Here is a 20,898-nt window from a genome sequence, read left to right on the forward strand (position 1 = left end):
ACAAAATATTTAAGAACATATGTTTTTTTTTTTTTTTTTTTTTTTTTGTATCAACGTAGCCCCATTTGACGGTAATACAAAAATGAGGATATACCTTAATTAGGAGCACATGCTTGCTAATGTATTCACTGAAATATATAAATTAATGCAAAAGTTTAAACACTTCCTCTAACCTCATCCTTAATTAAAGGATAACATGCAGCAAGACATTATCAATTCTTTTAAGTTTGCTCTCCTCTCAGCAACAATCATATTATACTTGGAAAAGAATCTCTTGGCATTAACACTCGAGACTGGCAACCATATTGAATGTAACGAGCTGACTGCAAACGACCTGTGGTTAATTTTAAACTGTTTAACAATGATACAATGTCAACTTCCTTATCCTCACTGTTGAGAACTGCAATGACCTTACTTTCAAATTCACGGTAAGCAATCAACAGATCATGAACATTTTCACCACAATAGAAAGTCAACGATTTAAACACCAGTTCAGTTTCGTTTATGTCTACATCTTTATGAAATGAAACAGTTTCTGAATCAAATAATTCGTAGAGCTTTTCGTACTCTCCACACAGAATTATCGTCACTTGCTTCCGTGTAATTTTGCAGCTTCATCAATACTTTTGACACGCAAGTTTTCAACTTTACTTCAACTTCAGCCTGGTGAGAAGCAGACCCATCTTAATTAATTCTGCAGTAAGCAGACCCTTTGAGCTAACTCTAATTTATTTTGCAAGCTTTCGTTTTCCTGACAATAAGGTGAGCATAAAGATCCCGGCTGGCCTTAGTGATGCACAAAGAGGCACTGAAAATCCCAGAAAGTAACATCACGTCGTGCAAGCTTACGGATTTTATGGATAACTTAATTTAGCGTTGTGCACGTTTTCTGTAAAATGCAACGATTTTTAAGTTAAATAATATTGGAAATGCGCCTTTTAGTTATTATTACTAATAATTAGCAAGAATTCCACTTTTTCGCTTTTATTCGCATTTATCGCAAGTAATGCCGAATTTCGCAAAAATTCGCGACAATATAAACGTGATATCTAGCTCTAAAATGAAAAGTTTTATGTTTCCTGAAACATATGCGCATTTTTTAACGTTTCGCACATATCGCATTGGCAAAAAAATCTCGTCTCTACTACTAGGTTATTGCCGTATCCTACTGGATTGAGTTGCGCAAATGAAACGACGGAATTCGGGTGTTTTCATTTTGACACAACTGTAGCCACGAAGTATGTTGTCTGTATATCTAGTTAGTATCATTTGAAAGCTTATGTTCTGTACCTTGTAATACATTATAGGAAATATCCCTGTGCTTTCGTCTATTTTCAAGCCTGAGACAATAGCATGCCAAAACACAATTTTTGCAAAAATTTACTTCAACCTATCTAAATTCGGTCGTGAAGGAACCCAATCAGTTAGAAACATTAATGAATGTGCGGGGTAAATGAAGACAATATGAGCTAATATACAACGTCATTTCGAAAATTCATTAGTAGAATCTTATGCTTGGAAGATGGGCCTCGATTTGTTGTTCGGGACTACGAATTGAAGGTGATTGCCAAGGCAGATTGACGGACACGAGTGATTAAACCGGAACTCATTCGAGCATTTGGAAGAAAAGGTGAAAAGATGGATAAATTGAACGAACACCAAAGAAATCAGTGTTTTCTAATTCTGCTCTTGCTGTTGTTCCTGCCACACAAAATCGATCTATTTCACACACACACACACACATGCAAGGAAAACTTAATTTCGTCTCGCCAATTCCCTTTTATATATATATTTTACTATTGCTTTCCGTACATGGTTTTCATCCTCCATTGTCTTCTTTATTATATTGCTAATTCTTGCTCATAATTTATACTTTTCATTAATTTATTTTATTTTCCAATTTTTTTTCCTATGTTATAGGCATGTAAAGTGTTCTTTTTTATATATATTACAACTTTACTCTCCTACGCTCTTGCCCCCATATGAGTAGTTTTATCTCTCTCCCTTAAACTGTCTCCAACCAGTAACACTATCATGACCCACCATTTCAATATGGAGTCCACCTGGACGCATCACACCTACTTTTCTGTTCTTTTTCTTTTTTCTCTCTACTTCTACCTTCCTGTCAGATGAAGCGTTAGGAGAAAGAAATTATATTGTACCTTTTATTAGTGCTGTGTATTATTTTCATTATTTTCTGGCAAATAATCCACTGCTTTATACATAACAAATTATTGACCTAAAAGTAGTGAAATTATCACCACACAACACAAAATAGAAGGTGAAGATCATCATACTGAACTTTCTCGCTCTATTGTTAGAGTAAATAATGTTATGCTGCTGAAAAAAAATATTTGTGAAATACGAACAAAATTATGTCATTTTCGGACAACTTTGTATTGAAGACAACTCACACCTAAAATTAAACTATTTGTAGTGATTGTTTTTTTTTTTTTTCATGAGAAATGACGTATGGCACTTATTAGTGTTATCAATGAAACACTTATGAAATATGAAAAAATCAGAGTTTTTTTTTTTCAGAAAATTGTCTGATAAAAACATCCCCTCCTCCCCCCCCCCAAAAAAAAAGTAAACTACCTCTTGTGGATCATTTTTATTATTAATACTATTAGAAATGTCTGATTTTATACAGGTATCGGTACAAATTGCGAGCAGTGATGATAGTCAATACAGCAAAATTTCCTCAAACTATTGCGCATGCGCAGTACTTTCCAGAAACAATTTATGGTAGGCAAAGAGCTTTAAAAACGTATTGTTTGTGGTACTAAATTTCAGTTTGAATGCGTACAAATTCAATTTGATGAGTTGAGTTGATTTTAGTTTAGCGTCCCTTTCAGCAGCGAGGCTATATGAGACGTGGACCTACTGATTAACGTGGAATCCGAACCACATGAGCTCCCGCCGGGAATCGAACCCGGGTCTCCCACGCCAAAGGCGCGTACGCTAACCGCTTAGCCACGGAGGAGCTCAAATTCAATTTGATGATAAGGGTGGTAACCTACATATTAGTTTCAAGTCTTCAGGTTGTTGTGATAAGGAAATTACAGCCTCCAGAAACACTGGGACATCTATGAATGTAGAAATACATTATGTTAATATTGTAAAGTTTTGTCCCATATAGGTATAGGTAGAGCACTAATAAAAGGTCTTCCTGAAAAGATCTCCCACTACCAGTTTTATTATAAAACTTCTCCACTATAGAAGTATTTCTACAAAATACTACACTAATAATTTCTCTAATATACAGGGTTAGTTATAGGTTGTCTTTTTACCGTAAGGTTGCAGACAGGATCTCCACAGGGCCCTGTAGCAGGCAAAGCAGAGGGGAATTAAGGAACCAATGCTCCATAGCAAGCAAAGGCGGGTTAAGTGGCCAACAGAGCCCCGTAGCAGACTAGAGGCCTGGGGTTAGGTTACTCCTAAAGTCCCGTAGCAGACTAGAGGAGGGTCACTAGAAAACTGGCACTGAATTGTCTTTGTCCATCTAATTTATAAGGTTCCTTTGGTGGCGGTGACGCTGCTGCTCCGATGTCGTCTTCTGCTCCGTGGGAGGGGCTAGAAGCCGTCATCTGCAAGTGATTGTAGATCCATCTGGTGTGCAGTCTTCTTGCCGAACCACGTGGTAGTGTTTGTAAACACTGACATGTGGAATTGTTTGTTTACAACATCACGTAGGATATTACACCCCCTGGCTTGTTTAAAAAATAAGCCGAAGGGTTATTTTTCTTCTTGTAGGAGTTGGCAACATTGGGGAATCACACAAAAATATCACTGAAAACATTATCAACACTGACAACACTGAAAAAAATCACCTTTCGGAGCACTAGAAGTTAGCGGAAGAAAGCGCTAAACAGTTAGTCCCTAATTACAGGCAGGATCGGTGCATTTTATATGTACCTTCATCCCCCTCGAGGTAGGGCTGTTTTTATCTTTGGCTTTAATATATATTCACTTATAGTGAGGGGTTTTGGAGTCTGTGGACTCGGTCGCTCTTTAGTTGTATGAATTGTATTAACTGTGTCCATTGGAATTGGAGGAGATATTTCTAAGCGAGATCTTTTGGATATTTTTGGTATTGAGTGAAGATGGATATAGAATATATATAAAATGATAAGTTATAAGTACTAAAAAAGTTGCTATTAACACAGAGATATAAAGATAATTTATATTGGAAAGTTCGTTATGCGAACGGCATGATTTCTTGGTCACCCTGTATAAGGTGTAAAGTCTCTAAAATATATGCATTAAAGATATGTATTTCAATAAAATAATCCAATTTTAAATGCCAATGATGATGATAAGGATAATCCTAAATTCCTGGACATCCTGTATAGTGATCGTGATTTTTGGAACATTCTGTATAATGTAAGAGTGGTCATGACTTTTGGAACATCCTGTATAATGTAAGAGTGGTCATGACTTTTGGAACATCCTGTATAATATTTGTTGCATGATGTCGGTGACAATATGTAATCCATAGTAGAAAAAGAAAAAATATGAGAGAGTTGTAGAATTATAAGCTAATTGTTCTTGTAAAGATCAGTTGCCTTTAAGTGCGGAAATGCAAATCTCAGCATTCTTTCACTCAGTTGCAGAATAATGAATCAGCTTTTTGTTAAAGCAGAAAATAGTACGTACTTGTATCGCAATGAAAAGTGTTTTTATCTGTCTGAATGCTTGTCTTTGTGTTTCCCCTTCCTAGTGGTGGAGTACTTTAATTTTTTTTTTTTCAAATTAAGAAGCGAGAATGATTAAAAATGTTTTTATGCTATTCAATGTACTTTGCAAATTGAGTTAAATAATTTGGATGCGTTTATATTCTCTTCTCATTCTTCTTTTCATACTGCCAATTGAAAGAAGAGGAATATTTAAAAATGAGATATTCCAAAGCCTATCGTGTCTTCTGTTCTGCCCTTGCTATTATATGTCTTCGCCCGTGTAGAAAAAATAACTATTTATCCTCGTGCTGAGTGTCGTCTCTACCTTCATAATATAGTTTAATTCTGTCTACTGAAATCTCCTGTATTGTTTGACGATATGAGTCTGGAAATTTGCTCTTATAAAGATTAGAATTAACTCTTTCGATGACTTCTAGAGGTCCTACGTATCCAGCTAAGAATAATTCTGGTATTCCAATTTGCCGATTGGGAAAAAATACAAGTACTTTCTGGCCCTTATCAAAATTAGTTTGTTGATGCTTACGGTCGAAATATCTTTTCTGTTTGTTATAACTTGAAATTAAATTATTCTGTACGATCCCACGTATCTTATTCAGGTGTTCTTTGTCGACGCATAACGTCGGAGTTGATGCTAATGCTATATCAGAGATAGTCTTAGGTTCGTATCCGCACAGAAAAAAACTTGAATATTTAGTTCCAGCTTGTACAAATGTATTAATTGCGAATGTTATATACGGAATTAGTTTTGGCCAACGATTTTGATCTTCCTGTACAAAAAATTTAAGAGCGTTCTGTATGATTTTCTGGAATGTTTCCTCTACACCCAGAGTTTTGTGGTCATACGCTGGCCAAATTTAAATTCGAAGTTGTATAACTTCGCTAGGTTCTGCAGCCTCTTAGCGTTATGTACAGGGTGTCTGTCCAAATACAGGTATGAAAAAGCTCCGTATTTAAGAATGTCATGTATAAGAAATTGTTGAATTTCCTCTGCTGTTATGTTGTCTACAACCCTGGTGACAGAAAATCTCGTGGACATTTCAATGGCAACTAGTATGTGTTTGAATTTTCCTTGTCTAACTGTTATTTTTCCAATTGAATCGTACTGCCAAGCAGTGGCAATGAATTTAGATGGGTGATGCAGCAATTGGCCCGCCGGCTTAGCTGGTAACTTCTTGAGTCTTTGGCAAAGACTGCATGTCCTCTTTTATTGGCTACGTAAGCTTTCATATTAGGAAAATAATATTTCCTGAGTACCGACTGGTAGGTCTTAGTATACCCAAAATGGGGTGCCATAGGGTTGTTATGGATAGCATCAAACCATTTGCTTAATAAAGATTTCGATACACAAAGTAAATATAGCAGTCCTAGTTGAGGGTGTTTGAGTTCTACATAACAGTCCATTTTTAAGAGAAAAGTATTTCGCCGCACGGAGTGTAGATAATTTATTAGGCTCTTTATTTTCCAATACAGTGATGAGGTCTGAAAATGAGGGGTCCTTTCTTTGTTCATCCGCCAAATTATGTAACGTCACAGGGTGGTCAATTTGAAAGCTGTGTTCCAATGAGTGGGAAGCAAAGACTTCAGCGTCTTCTGTGTCGGAGAAGTTATCAACTTCTTGATTCTCATCCTGTTGTATATCTTGCTTGTCTTCTAAGCCGCTAAAAATGTCTGCAGGATGCTACTGACTTTTAATGTGTTGAATCTCAAAATTGTAATCCGCTAAGAATATTTTATAGCGACTAAATTTTTCGACTTTGTCCGGCTCGGTGCTAAGTGAAGCCAAGCATTTAGCATCTATAAATAATTTAAATTTTCTGTTCAGTAAGAAATATCGGAATTTTCGCAGGGCATATATCAGTGCATATAGTTCTTTCTGCCATGTCGAGGCCTTTCTCTCGGTCTTGGTAAAGCGACGACTACAGTAGGAAACAACGCGTTTCTACTAGTTTTATTATCTTAACATGCCAATATGCCACCTGCGGAGGTTGACGAAGCATCGGAATATGCTCGAATTTCCAATGATGGATCAAAATGAAACAAAAATGGAGCTTGTATTATATCAGTCTTAAGTTTTTCAAATAGCTCGTCATGCTGAGTTGTCCATTTAAATTTTGAATTCTTTTCCAAAAGAATTTGAAATGATTCCACCTTTTCCGTGAAATTTTTAATATGGGCCCTTAAATAAGAGCAGAGTCCTAGAAAACTCTTCAATATCTTTTTACAGGTTGGTTTCTTAAAATTTCGTATCTTATTGGCAATTTTGGGTGAAATTTTGATTTCATCGCCACTAACAGTGAATCCTAAAACATCCAATTACGAGTATAATGGAGGGGTCTTATTCGGGCTTGCTCTAAAATCGTGTTTTCTTAGTCTTTTAAAGAGCAATTCCAAGTCTGATAGTAGTTGTTTCCAATTTTTGCTCCCTATTACGAGGTCATCTGCAAAAGCAGTTATGCGAGGTGGTAAACCTTCCAAAATCATGCGTACTGCTATAGTCAGGGCTGCCGCCGACGTGGTGTGCCCCATTGCGTAGCAGCGTTGGCATTTATACGCCTTCCTAGTATGAATAAGTTCAAAAGTCATGTATTTTTGACTTTTAGGATGCAATAATAGTTGTAAATAACCTGACTTTATGTCGATAGCTGAGATGCAAGATTTGCCTCTAAGTACATGTAAAATGTCTTCTGTGGACTGGAATGAATGCTCAAATATTGTGTAAATTTATTGCAAGCCTGTAGGTTCAAAACTAGGCGGAATTCTGAAGTATTTGGTTTCCTAACGATAAGAAGTAGCGAGGAAAAGGAACTGTCACTAGTCTTTGATAATATTGGCCTCTAAATGTTGTTTAATTTGCAAATCAATTTGTGGTCTTACTGCCAATGGAATGGGAGGTTACGTCTGGTGAAAAGAGGCTCCTTTATCTATCCTTATCTTATGTACATAACCGCGAAAGTAGCCAATGTCAGTTGGTGTATAAGAAAAGACATCCCTGTATCTAAAAAGTAGATCATGTACAGCCTTTTTCTGTTGATTCGTTAAATTTGGATTGATGTCGAATAAGTTAATATCAAAAAGAGATTTGGTCTCGTCCAGCTTATTTTGCATTTCCTGTTCCGTTCTATAGAATCTTTCATCATTTTGTTCGTCAGTTTGGTAACCATCCTGTATATCTACTTCTTGAATATTTTCTTCAACATATGCAATGGGTGTGTTTTTCTTCTAAGGTTACCGGTCTATTAGTGGGATTTTATATTAAAGCGTGAAAGTATTCTTAGGTACTTTGGTAGGCAACGTTTGTAGTCCGTATTTGTCCAATAAGTTTTCTAATGGAGAAATAAAAAAATATTCGCTATCCGCTTAGCGATTCTTGACATTAATTGGTAAAAAGAAATGTGACCTGGCTGGTATGGTAACCTTCGAGCTGTAAATACATCAGCCGATTTGTACTGCTTTATTGTATGCATAGCGCTAGCAGACAATTTTTCTTGAGTGTCAACTTCAACTGGATACGGCGGAGGCCGTGGTTTCTTGTATACCGATAACGTTATTTTGTAAGTCAATTCTGGCCTGTAATCGATTTAGAATATCTTCACCAAATAAAGGCAAAAAAATCTTCATGCTCTAAAATTCGAAAATAATGGGAAAAAATTGTTGAGCCAATCCTGAACTTAATTAAAGCTATATAACGTAAATTTACAACGGAATTCTCAATTCCTCGCAGATTAATGCTAAAAGGAATCAATTTTGTGTTTGGAGGAAGCCAATTTTTGGGCCATAAACTCAATGAGCTGCCTGTATCAATGATAACAGGATACTTTTCTTTGTTAATTGTTACATTAATTAATAATTTATGTTCCTGATTTAGCATTTTAATGTTGTCTTGTATCTGATAACGGAGCCACCGTATAAAATGATGTACTTGCAAGTTTTTGTTGTTCATTAATTTCCTCATTTTCGGCCCTCAGAACATATTCTTGCGAGGGTTTTTCCTGTGGCCTCCCTAGGCGTTTCCCTGCTGGTTGTTCTTATAGCATGTACTGGAAGAATGACCTTTTTTATAGCATGTGCCGCATACTGTAATTGTTTCCGGTTTAGGATTACTATTATGATTTTTAGAATTGTGTTTATTCCCGTTTTTCTGTTGATTTTGATTACCATTATTTGTATTTTTCGATTTGTAATTATTACGGCCACCTCTCCTAAATTGTGAGTTCTTTATAGCATTTTGAGCTACTAGAAGAGATAGTTCAGCCATTTGATTTGCTAATTTAGTGAAGTCTAATGAATTATTTGCACTAGAAGTACTAGATGTGCTAGGCGCGGTGGATTCGGATTAGCAACTTGGGGGGGGGGAGGATTTGGAGGTAACTGATTTTGTGATGCACCCTGTAGCTGTGGTGCTGAAGGTGTAGGAAAGAGTTGGGCAGATTGTTGGTAATGATTCCAATTAGGTGTTGGATTACATAATGAATAAGTTAGCTGTTGATGATGTGTAGGGAAGGAAGCGCCAGCGATTGCTGATGAGTTTAAATTGCTGACTGGTGAATTATGATCACAGAGTGAATATATTTCCTGTTGTAACTCTACGTAATCACGTTTCTTCATTAGGTCATTTGCTTTTTCCAGATTATGTAAATGTGTATGTAAGGCCTGAACAGTTGTAATGTTTCTAATGCAATCTCTTGTAAAAAGTTTTTCTTTAACCCTAGTGATAAATAATTTATTTTCTGTTCCTCAGTGGCTTAAGGCAAAACATGCCGAATGACTCAATTTCCTAAGAAATTACGCATCTATTGGCTCATTTTCGCCCTGTTGGACCTCAAAAATTTCAAACTCAGCCCAATATGCCGGTAATTTTGGTCTACTCAAGTCAACTAATTTATCTTTCAATTGTTCGTAATTAAGTGACTCTACTTGGTTCTGGGCCATTAACTGTAGCACTAAATCGAGCGCCATGTCTTGTAAATACATCGGTAATAGTTCTTTTTTTTTCTCAGCATTCCAAGAATGCAATAACTCAAGATGGTCAAAAAGCATAAAAAAATCTATTGGGGTCTTCCGTAATGTGTCCCGAATATTTAGTGAGGTGTGGTATATTAAAAGAAGGGCGCGAAGTCTGATCCATATTTGCACCGTCCTCCGGAAGAGTGTTCTTTCCTGTTCAAGTATGAGGCATGCACTAAAATAAAGTCAAGTACGAGTTACTAATTTCACTAATTGTACACTTAAGAAAATCACATACCTTAAAAACGAATTCACTTTCAAGTTAATAAAAATACTGTCCGGGGGGAGTATTCAGATCAATGCTGAGCCGGTCAAAGCCTCTACTATGTAAAGTTTTGTCCCATATAGGTATAGGTAGAGCATTAATAAAAGGAGTGTCCTGAAAAGATCTCCCACTAACAGTTTTATTATAAAACTTCTCCACTATAGAAGTATTTGTACAAAATACTACACTAATAATTTCTCTAATATACAGGGTTAGTTATAGGTTGTCTTTTTACCTTTAGGTCGCAGACAGGATCTCTGCAGAGCCCCGTAGCAGGCTAAGCAGAGGGGAATTAAGGAACCAATGCTCGGTAGCAAGCAAAGGCGGGTTAAGTGGCCAACAGAGCCCCGTAGCAGGCTAAGCGGCAGAGGTTAGGATTCCCAGACAGAGCTCCGTAGTAGGCTAAGCCAGGAGATAGGATAGGCGTAGTCCCGTAGCAGACTAGAGGCCTGGGGTTAGGTTACTCCTAAAGTCCCGTAGCAGACTAGAGGGTCACCAGAAAACTGGTACTGAATTGCCTTTGTCCATCCAATTTATAGGGTCCTTTGGGTGGCGGTGGCGCTGCTGCTCCGATGTCTTCTGCTCCATGGGAGGGGCTAGAAGCCGTCATCTGCAAGTGATTGTAGATCCATCTGGTATGAATTTTTTTTGCCGAACCACGTGGTGGTGTTTGTAAACACTGACACGTGGAATTGTTTGTTTACAACATCACATGGGATATTACAATATAAAATCTAGTATGAACCAAACTACTACCGAATCTCAGGCAATAAAGATAAATATATTAAATAAAGATGAGTGACTATCTCTGTTTGCCATTCAAAAACAAACTGAAATGTCTTTACTAATATAAAACATGTCTTTTTGAATGAGATCAAAGTTTTAAAATGAGAAATTGTTGGTCCAAGACCAGAAAATAAAGAGCTCAAGTCTATTCTTAGAGAAATTTGAAGCTTCTCTTAATCATGAATCAGAACTGTACTGGACTCATGGTCGTGCGCTAAATGAATATCAGTATAAAGCAAATTTTCCTAGTTTTATAATGACTAATGAAAATCAGAATAAGGTGGGACTACTAGTTGTCGAGAAGTCTTCTGATAACAATAATGGAACAGACTGAAGTTGTGTCTAAAGATAGAAAGAAATTTCTACGTTAAAAAAAACTACTGTAGTGAATCAAAATTTAGGTAGAATGGATAAGAAAAACTATCGTAAATTGAACACCAAATGTAGTAACCCTGAAGTAGAATTGTTTTCAAATGCTAGAAGAAAAGCTTTGTTTGTAATTAAGTTTAGTTCTGATAACTTCGTTAAAGATGGTGAAGATATTTTTATGAGGATGTGAGAACGAAAGTATGAGTCTTATTCATCTTTTCATATTGAGGTAAAGAGAACTGATTACAATGTAATCAATGTTTCGGAAATATAGCCTAGGAGCATCCTTATTGCTCCACTTGATGGGAAGTTAAGATCTTTCTCTGATTCCGAAAAACTCAACGATTCAAATGGAAGTCCAGAAATGATCAAATAACAATATTAAAATTTGGTATTAGGCTGTTGGGGATCTTAGGACCAAAAATTAACTGTTTTTATTTATTTATTTATTTTTTCTGCTGTTGCGGACCGTTCGTATGATGTGGCTTAGTGATATTCATAAAAGTGAGGATTATATTTCCCAGTACTTATATTTCTTTTGGAGCTAACAGAGTATATAAACCGAATATCTATGAAAGAAGTGGAAGACTGTTATGTGCTGTCAACAAGTGGTTAGAAGAACAAATGTTGAAACATTCAGTGAATGTCTTCTTTGGATTTTGCTAATAAAGCTGGTAAGAACTTACTAATAGTTTGTGCTTATTTCCACTCGAACTCATCTCTTCATGTGTTTGACAATATTTTGGCAACATTTTTAAGAACATTAATCCTCTTGAATATAATATTCTAATACTTGGTGATTACAATATCCTAAAGTTAATTGGGCAAATAGGGATTTTCTTCCTGGCGCACACTATTATGCCAAATGTAAGCTAAAGTTATTTTATTTCTATTTTAGATGATTTTAATTTTGATGTTATTTCAAATGTTTCCAATAATGATCTGATAGCATTTAAAATTTAACTGCTACTAAAGAAGTAAAATCTATTGCAAAACCTAATTCCTTTCATTATCCTGTTAAAATTACTGTCTTTAAACTGGTTTGTACACTCGATGGTGAAATTTTATCTAGATTTGCTTTTCATAAGGGTAATTATTTGGCGTTATACCATGCGTTAACTAAGATTGACTGGACTAAGACACTACTAGCTGAGAATGTTAATTTAGCTGTTGAAGCTGTCGAAAATGCTATAATATCTAGTATGAACAACAGTATTCCTGTATACAAACCTGAAACTGGGAAGTATCCTACTCGGTATTCCAGGAAACTAATTTCTTTAATTAAAGCCCAAGATAATGCACATAGAAAATATAAGACGACTGGATCCATCGAGGACTCTACTGCCTTTGCTAATTACGGAAAACAGTTTTAAAACAATTTGCGATTGGACAGAGCAAAGTATATGGCTAATGTTGAAGCGTCTCTAACATGTGATTCACAAAATTTGGAGTTTTCTTAATAAGAACTAGAGTAATAAAAAATGTTCACCAGGTATTACTGTTCCTGGTGAATATGCAACTGATTCTAATGAGCTTGTTAATGTCTGTTTGAATCCATTTATCAAAAGCGATCGCCCCTAAACTGTATTGACTTAACATGTATTATAGATAATAATACTTTCAATCCTACATTTACTATTGGCCAAGTGATTAATGTGATAAAAAGTTTGAAGGTTAAATTCTCTTGTGGATTAGATGGTATACCTGTCTTCATAATAAAGGTATTATGAATACTCTTACTACTATCCTTGTATCAATTTTTAATTGGAGTTTACTTACTGCCATCTATCCTGATAGATAGAAAACTGCTATTGTCTCTCCTATTCCCAAAACTAATGGAAAAAACCTGACCGACTTTAGACTAATTTCTATTATGAGTATTTTGCGCAAAAAATTTTGATAATTTATAATTATTTGTAGAACCATGGTTCTTCACATATCATGGAACATGGTTTCATGAAAGAAAAAAAAAAAATCAATGAACACTAACATGGCATGTTTCTTGTCTGATATTCTTCCTGTAGTTAAGAACCAAGGAAGGTTGATGCTATATATATTTTTCTAAAGCTTTTGATAAATTACCTCATGACATAAGAAAAGTGAAAGAATATAATTTATCTATTAATTTTAATAAGTCCCTTGTCTCATATCTTTCTAATAGAAAATTTGTGGTTAGATATCATGGTTATATCTTTGCAGTTCCCGATATTTAATCAGGAGTCCCTTAACGGTCTAACTTGGGATAGCTTCTGTTTCGTTTATTTGTAAATGATCTGAACGAGTAATGAATTGTAATTTTCTTATATACTCTGCTTATTTAAAAATATATCGTTCTATCGATTCTATTGATGACTGTGGTGTTATTTAAAGTAATATTGATAGTACTCTTAAATAGTCTTGCAGTAATGCCGTATCTTTAAATCTCAATAAAATTGTTAGAGTTACTTTTTCTAATAAAACTAATCCTATTTATTATACATATGTTATCTACACAGTCAGGTCAAAAGTTTTGTCCCAAACATGTACGAAAAATGCCAGTAGTTAGAAATGATATATGAATATTGTCTATCATTATTGTGAAACCTTAAATGTTGATTGAACTTACAACACCATTATTATCCTTTGCTTCTTGTAGAGTGAAGATCGAGTGGGGAAAAGGATGATCATGTTGAAGTTTTGGCCCTACACAAGTGCGGATACCCTCTGACAACTATCTTTAAGTTATTGTAGAAACTGAACATTACACAGAAATTCGTTTATCGCATCATATAGGGATATAATAAAACATCGTATGTCGAGAATAAGTCTCGCATTGGTTGACCTTCCTTTGTTAAGATATCACGTGCCATTAGATCAGTGAAGGTAAGAATCGCTCGAAATCCGATCCATAAGCAGAAACTCGTGGCTCTCCAAATGAAGATGTCGCGATCACCAATGAAGACCTAGGACTGCATGATGCCTGTCGCAGAACGATAGGCAAGCGGTTAAATCAAGCGCTTGACGAGAATGCGACGTGAGAGATCAAAGTTGCTCCTGCAACAGTACGCGGATAACAAGCATCGACAAATTTTGTTTACAGATGAGAAAATTTTCACAGCTGAAGAACACCTCAACAGACAGAATGATAGAGTGTATGCTACAACGAGTGCTGCAGCATGTGAACAAGTTCCCCCTAAGTACAGCGAGGCCACCACCTGTAACAGTGATGGTTTGGCTATGCATGTCATACCTGGGTCCTACTGACGTCCATTTTTACCAAAAAGTTGAAAATGGGGACGAAAGTGTACCTGCAGGACATTCTCGACAAGCTGATAAAATCCCTTGGCACCACTATGTTCAAAAATAAGCCTTGGATGTTCCAACAGAACTGAGCACCACCTCACAAAGCAAAGACGACGCAAAAGTGGTTTCGTCACAACAAAATTGCGTTCATCACCACCGAAGAACGGCTCGTCCAGTCCAGATTTAAATTCTCTTGATTACAGATCTGGACTTACTTCGAGGAGAAGGTGTGTGCTCGACCTGACATGACTGACCTGATTGATTTTTGAGTTCAACGTCCCTTTCAGCAGCGAGGCTATATGAGACGTGCATTTACTGATTGACATGGAATTCGAATATGAGCTCCCTTCAGGAATCAAAAACAGGTCTGCCACGCCAAAGGCGCGTACGCTAACCGCTTAGCCACGAAGTAGCTCTGTGAAGGCAGTGGCAGACATAGACATGAATGTGGTACGTGCTGCCATTGATGATTAGCCGCGTCGTTTACAAGCCTGTGTCCAGGCACAGGGATGACATTTTGAATAACTCCTGTATCCATTCATTTGTCACTTAACCTTGTATATATTGCATTGCACACATCTTTCTCTCCATTCTCAGTTTCATTTTTATGGTTCTTGAGACAGAACTTTTGACCAGACTATATATAATATTTCTATTAAGTATGTTGAGTTCATTAAAAATCTAGGTATAATATTTGATGATAAACTATTCTTTAACAAGCATCTTGAACAGATTACCTCCAAGGCAAGGAGAAATTCAGCCATTATCGAATGGATCTCTAGAGATTTTGTGTTACGTTGTATCAATGTTAGAAGTCATCGTGAATATTCTTTTAGTGTTTTGGAATAGAAGCGTACAGTACTTTTGCAGTGATACTGAATCTATTAGAAATTTCTTTCCTGAATACGCTGGAAATTTAAGTTTTGTCACTCAAAACCAATGATGACATTAGGCACTTGGACTCTTGAAACTATCAAAAACAAGAACTTTATATGATCTTCAATTATTGCCTGACATTTTAATTGAAAAACTACAGTTAATTAATGTTGTTAACTTGAATGCTTCTTACACAACTACTACGAACTACAAAATTTTTACGTGCGTACCTTAACTACTCTCAACTTATTGATATATTTATTGGAGATTTTGGTATTATCAAAAAACAATTCGCCAAATGTCACTCTCCATAATATATGTGATCATTGTTTTGTATTTTTATGCATGCTTATTTGTTTTTGTATTTGCATGAACGACTGATCTGTTTTTATTCTTTTTTATATTATTATGTTTCAGTGTAATGTTATATATATATATATATATATATATATATATATAGGGAATTGTTATTGGATTAATGTCTTATTTCCTGATGAATAAATAAATAATAATAATACTTCACATGGGACATCGAAGTGTACAGGTATCAAAAGATACAAAATGTGGGTCTTGTTAAATATTTCAACATATAATTATTTGCAGTACAACGTTTAACGCTGAGGAACAAATGTGTACATTCATTCTTGTATATATATCTTTGATATTTTATGTAATTAAATCAAGATAACTATCATTATTCAAATCGTTATCAACTTCTTCAAACTTGACACGGCTGTTGCCATGGTAGGAACAACATGCAGTCATGAATTTTAGGCCGAAACAGATTTTGATCGGAATAGATTCCTCTAGAGCAAGAGTTTTCTGATGATACTTTACATTTGCACTAAATAATATTAAGGTTTATCTTTCGGTGTAGGGACCATGGCACATTAGTAAAGTAGTTGAAGAGGTACAATCATGTCCAAAATGCTTGTCGCATATCCATAACTGTCTTCCTGTAAGAATATAATTTGATAATGATTTTGCAGAGTACTTTTAATACTGATACTGTGTATATAATCGGGAAATGTATATTTGTGGCAAATTTCATAGGAAAAGAATTATAAATACGAAAATTAGAATGAGTAAAACAAAATGTTGCTAAATGGACAAGAAAGGTTTATTTTCGTTTTATTGTTCTTATTTACTGCTCTTTTGACATGAAATTTTCCACATACATATCTTTGCCGATTATACACATACTAACATAGTAAAAAATACCGGGGCGAATTCGTTATCAAATTATATTCCTACAACAACATATTTATAGACATGCGACAATAATTTTGGACATGAGAGTACATACAATGGATAGATAACTTTTTGGTTATGTGGGAGCAATGGAATGAGTACCGTTGAAATCTTGAATTCCACTTTTATTTTTTTTATTTTTATTTTTATTTTATTTTGTTTTATTTTTTTCTTTGTATCGATCACACGTCGCTCGAAAATAAATACTAACATGAGCACTTTGATTAACACCCCATTAGACTGGAAAAGAAAAAATAAGAGAAGTAGCTGTAAACCGTCTAGTTGAGTGGCATACTGGAAACCAGAAATTATTATACTTCCTCCTCACCGACACCGAGTTAAGTGAAAATACTTATACTACAACTTTTCTATTATGGTAATGTTTCCAGTATTATCTGGTAAATAATGTTTTACATATCTGCTTCCGGATTTCTTTGCTTCAAATATATCATCTGAAACTAATAACAATGTATTACGCTTGTTTATGATCGCAACACAGCAAAAATGATTGACATGAATATTTTTAATACAGTTAGTAACCTACTTGAAACAGACTTTTTATCATGTCATTTTCATTAAAAAGCGTACAGCAAGGAGGGTAGCGGAGATGTAAAACTTAAGTCAAATTTAGAATAATTCAGGTCACAAGAATGGATTCACTACTAGATTTAAATATATGTTTTTTTATTGTTACAAGTTATAAAATATTCCCCATTGTTTCTCGCGTAAAGCTCCAACATAAACCACGAGAAAACAAATAAACGTAAGAAGAGAAACCCAACATCATCTGTCCAACGACAGACTTAGAAACGCAAAGAGGAAATCACATGAAAGAGATTAGACAACGAGAGAAGCAGTGACAGGAATCAAAGAAGAAGAAACTACAGAGGAGCAATAACAGTACTAATGCAGTTTTACAATTATAGTTTGACTGAATTGCGTATCCTACCGGAGACAGGGTATATTCCACAAAGAATACTGGCTACGTCGTTTGAAATGAATTTTTGAACACTTGGGTCGAAATAGAACTCATCACTTCATTTCTCTTGAAACACGAATCCTAAATGGGCGGTGGGAGGAGTAGGTTCATATACCTTTCAAACTATTTCCTTAGAGTGAGGAATAAGAAGTTCAGTTAACACTGCAATATCCACTCATACTAGTAAACAACAACGCGTGCTTCAGCATAAGCACCAGCAAACAGTTGACGGGACGGATGAAATACAAGGAGGACACGAAGAATCACGAAGATGACTAATTCTATCCCTCCACAGGCTCCGCCTCAAAAACTGGCTACAAAAGAGGATGTACAGACACTGAAAACATCAGCCAGCAACTGATCATATCCTATCTATCTCTCCAAGCTGCTCTGCGCGGGAGAGATTCCCCAACCTTACTTCTGCGTTGTATCGGGCAAGAGGTTCCTTATCAATCTCCGCGCTGCACTGGGCACGAGATACTATCCCACCTCTGCGCTGCATTGGGCAAGATGTTCCTAACCAACAACCACTAAACCTCCACGCTGCTCTAGGCAGGAGGTCCAATTTACAGAGAAAGGATTATTAGAGATATTACTTATTTGTAATTCAGCGTAAAAACTTTTAAGATAAAGGTGAGGGAGAAACTAGTGTACTGCTTATTTACCATACATTACAATATTTTTATAATGCATATTTCTTCGATTTCTGTAGGGAATATAGTTTTGGTACCACATTAGTTTTCATTTACCCTCCACAAATAGAAAATAAAATAAAGGAAAACATTTAAGAGCTTAAGCTAAAGCGGGAAGAGAATCAACTATAGGTTTTATCTGTTTAACTTTGTGTTATACTATTTTAACATGCACACAGGCATTTTTCTTACAACACAAAAGCACAGAAAATATAATAATGAAATAAATACATTGATTATTAAAGATTAAATATAAGTAAATCAAAATAAAGTAGAACTTACTCCATAAACGAGATTTCCAACAAATAACTTCCTTATTGGAACATTGCCCTGAGAATATTCATGACTTGATGTACCACCTCCAACTAAACAAAACATAAGAAGATATTAGTTTCATTAGTAGCACAAATAAATTCAATTATAGCTTTGTTTTATAAAGTGATCTTTATTCTGGCTAGAACAAAAACATATATGAAATTCTTTCACACCAAATTTCTTTGCAATTTGGCGTACTACATAACACTTGGAAGCTACATTGATCACTATTTCGTTCACTATAAGATATGCAAATTTAATTCTTTCTTTTAAACTGTTTATTAACTAGTTTGAGAACTTATTATCATTTTGAAAACTTACATTAATACATCAAACTGCAGAGCACACCATGTTCTCCTGCAAGATGAACATTTGTGAGCAAAAGTTATAGCCTCATCTTTATATGAAGGCACTGAAATTTGTTGGAAAGTAACAGTGCTTCGATAAGTATTATAGAGAAGAATTGTTGAGAATCTACCCGGCAGACAGTTTCCTTTCCCTACTCGAGTGCTAGTAATGTTGCCAACTCATACGTTAGGAAAGTTTCAACTGTAGTTCGTCATAGGCTTATTCCAACATCTACATTTATTGAAACGATTACATCAATCACTATCATACAGCATTGTTCACATATTTTGTTTTTTCTTTGTTACTATCACTAAATAAGTGTTTTGCATAAGGATACCTAAGAGAGGATCGGATGCATCAAGAGAAAGTATATACATTTTGCACTTTATACGAACTCCCTCACCCCCAATAGCTCCTGAATTTTCAAATGAACTGTTGGCCCCCTCAAACTCCGGAATATTTCAGCTTTATCATGAATATAATTTGGAATAATTTCAGATGGTTTCAATAAAATATGATTAAGTACACCTGATGTATCCTTAATACTATTGCTAAAACGATTCTTGACATCAGCATAATTATGCATAATATTTGTTCTTTTTTATAGCTTGAAGTTAGTTCACATGTGTAATCTGAGGTTCCATTCCCGATCGTAGAACAAATTCTCAAACTGAACAACACTCCGTGTAGTAGTTTGGATCCAACTGTAAACTGTCGGTCTCGTATTCCAACCTTCGTGTTGCGTAAGTAAATTAGCAAAGAACATAATATAGTGGATTAGCAAACAAACGAAGAAAAATTATGAGTTTGAACGACATGTACGGTGTTTTACTCATACGTACGCGTATCCATGAACTCCAGGACAGTGCTCATAATATGCAAACCACTTGCAGTTCACGAGTTTCCCGCTAGGATATGTTGCGGTGGTGTCTTGTGAGCCAGTGTGCCGAGTAGCGTGGTTTGAAGTGGAAGCATTTGAATGTTGCACGTGTTTTCGTGTGTGTGTGTGTTGCATTAGCAGTCTGCGATTTTTCTTATCTCGGCGGTATGGCGGAAGTTGAAGAACAAAGGGTGTGCATCAAAACGATCCCACGCTCCATGTCAACGTCATTACAGGCGATGAGAGCATTGTTTATGCTTACAACCCAGAAACTAAACTGCAGTCTTCTCAATGGAAGAGTCCTGGGTCTCCAAGACCCAAAATAAGCCCGCATGGAAAGAAGCAAACTGAAGACGATGCTCATTTGTTTCTTTGACCAAGAAGGGATCGTACACCGGGAATTTGTCCCACATGAAAGCACGGTCAATGCAGACCTCTACTGTGATGTAATTAGAAGGTTGCGTGGAAATGTGCGTCGCAAAAGGCCACAGAAATGGCATAACAGTAACCTCATTCTCCACCACGACAATGCACCTGTATACCGGTCCTTTAAAGTAGCGCAGTTTTCGGCTAAGAACATGACAGTGGTTCCCCACCCCCCTGCCCCTGCGACTTTTTTCTTTTTCCCAAGCTGAAGCTTCAGATGAAGGTGCGAAGATTCGACACCATTCCAGAAATTCAAGAAGAACCGCAGCGGGTACTTGACACTATTCCTAAAAAAGTTCCAGAAATGCTTCCAAACATGGCAGAAACGCTGGGACCGCTGTATTAATACAAAAGGGGAGTACTTTGAAGGTGATGGAGGAATTTAACTTCAAAGGTAAGAAACTTTCATTTTACAGATTCAGTCCTGGAACTTTTGGATACACCGTTGTAAAACAGAACAGATATAATGACTACATAAGTCTTACTCACAGTATTCTAGTATTACTACTGAATAACGATAAGGAACATTACAGAAAATTACTAACCATTCTAAATATTATAATATATATTGTTACTGTACAACATTCAAAATGAACCTCTACACTAACCTGTAAAGTTGCTCTTTACAGTCATTCTGCATTGCAATTTAGTCCTTTAGTCTAGTTCTTCCACATCACTCAGCCCTACTTCACTCTTTAAACTAGTGCTTCCAGGGTCGCTATCAC

The 20,898-nt window shown here is 35.8% G+C and overlaps 1 protein-coding gene across 2 annotated transcripts in view; it reads right to left on the reverse strand.

The window, feature by feature from the left end:
* LOC145688442 (uncharacterized) overlaps positions 1-20,898 on the reverse strand; it is a 187,710-nt gene that overhangs the window by 122,061 nt on the left and 44,751 nt on the right. For both annotated transcript variants that reach the window (XM_081762676.1, XM_081762675.1), the window contains exon 3: positions 18,487-18,569. In XM_081762676.1, coding sequence (XP_081618802.1) covers positions 18,487-18,569 — 83 coding nt within the window. The remainder of the gene's footprint in view (positions 1-18,486; positions 18,570-20,898) is intronic.

This window comes from Thermobia domestica, chromosome 6 (genome assembly GCF_964235325.1).
Source record: "Thermobia domestica chromosome 6, izTheDome1.hap1.1, whole genome shotgun sequence".
NCBI lineage: Eukaryota > Metazoa > Arthropoda > Insecta > Zygentoma > Lepismatidae > Thermobia > Thermobia domestica.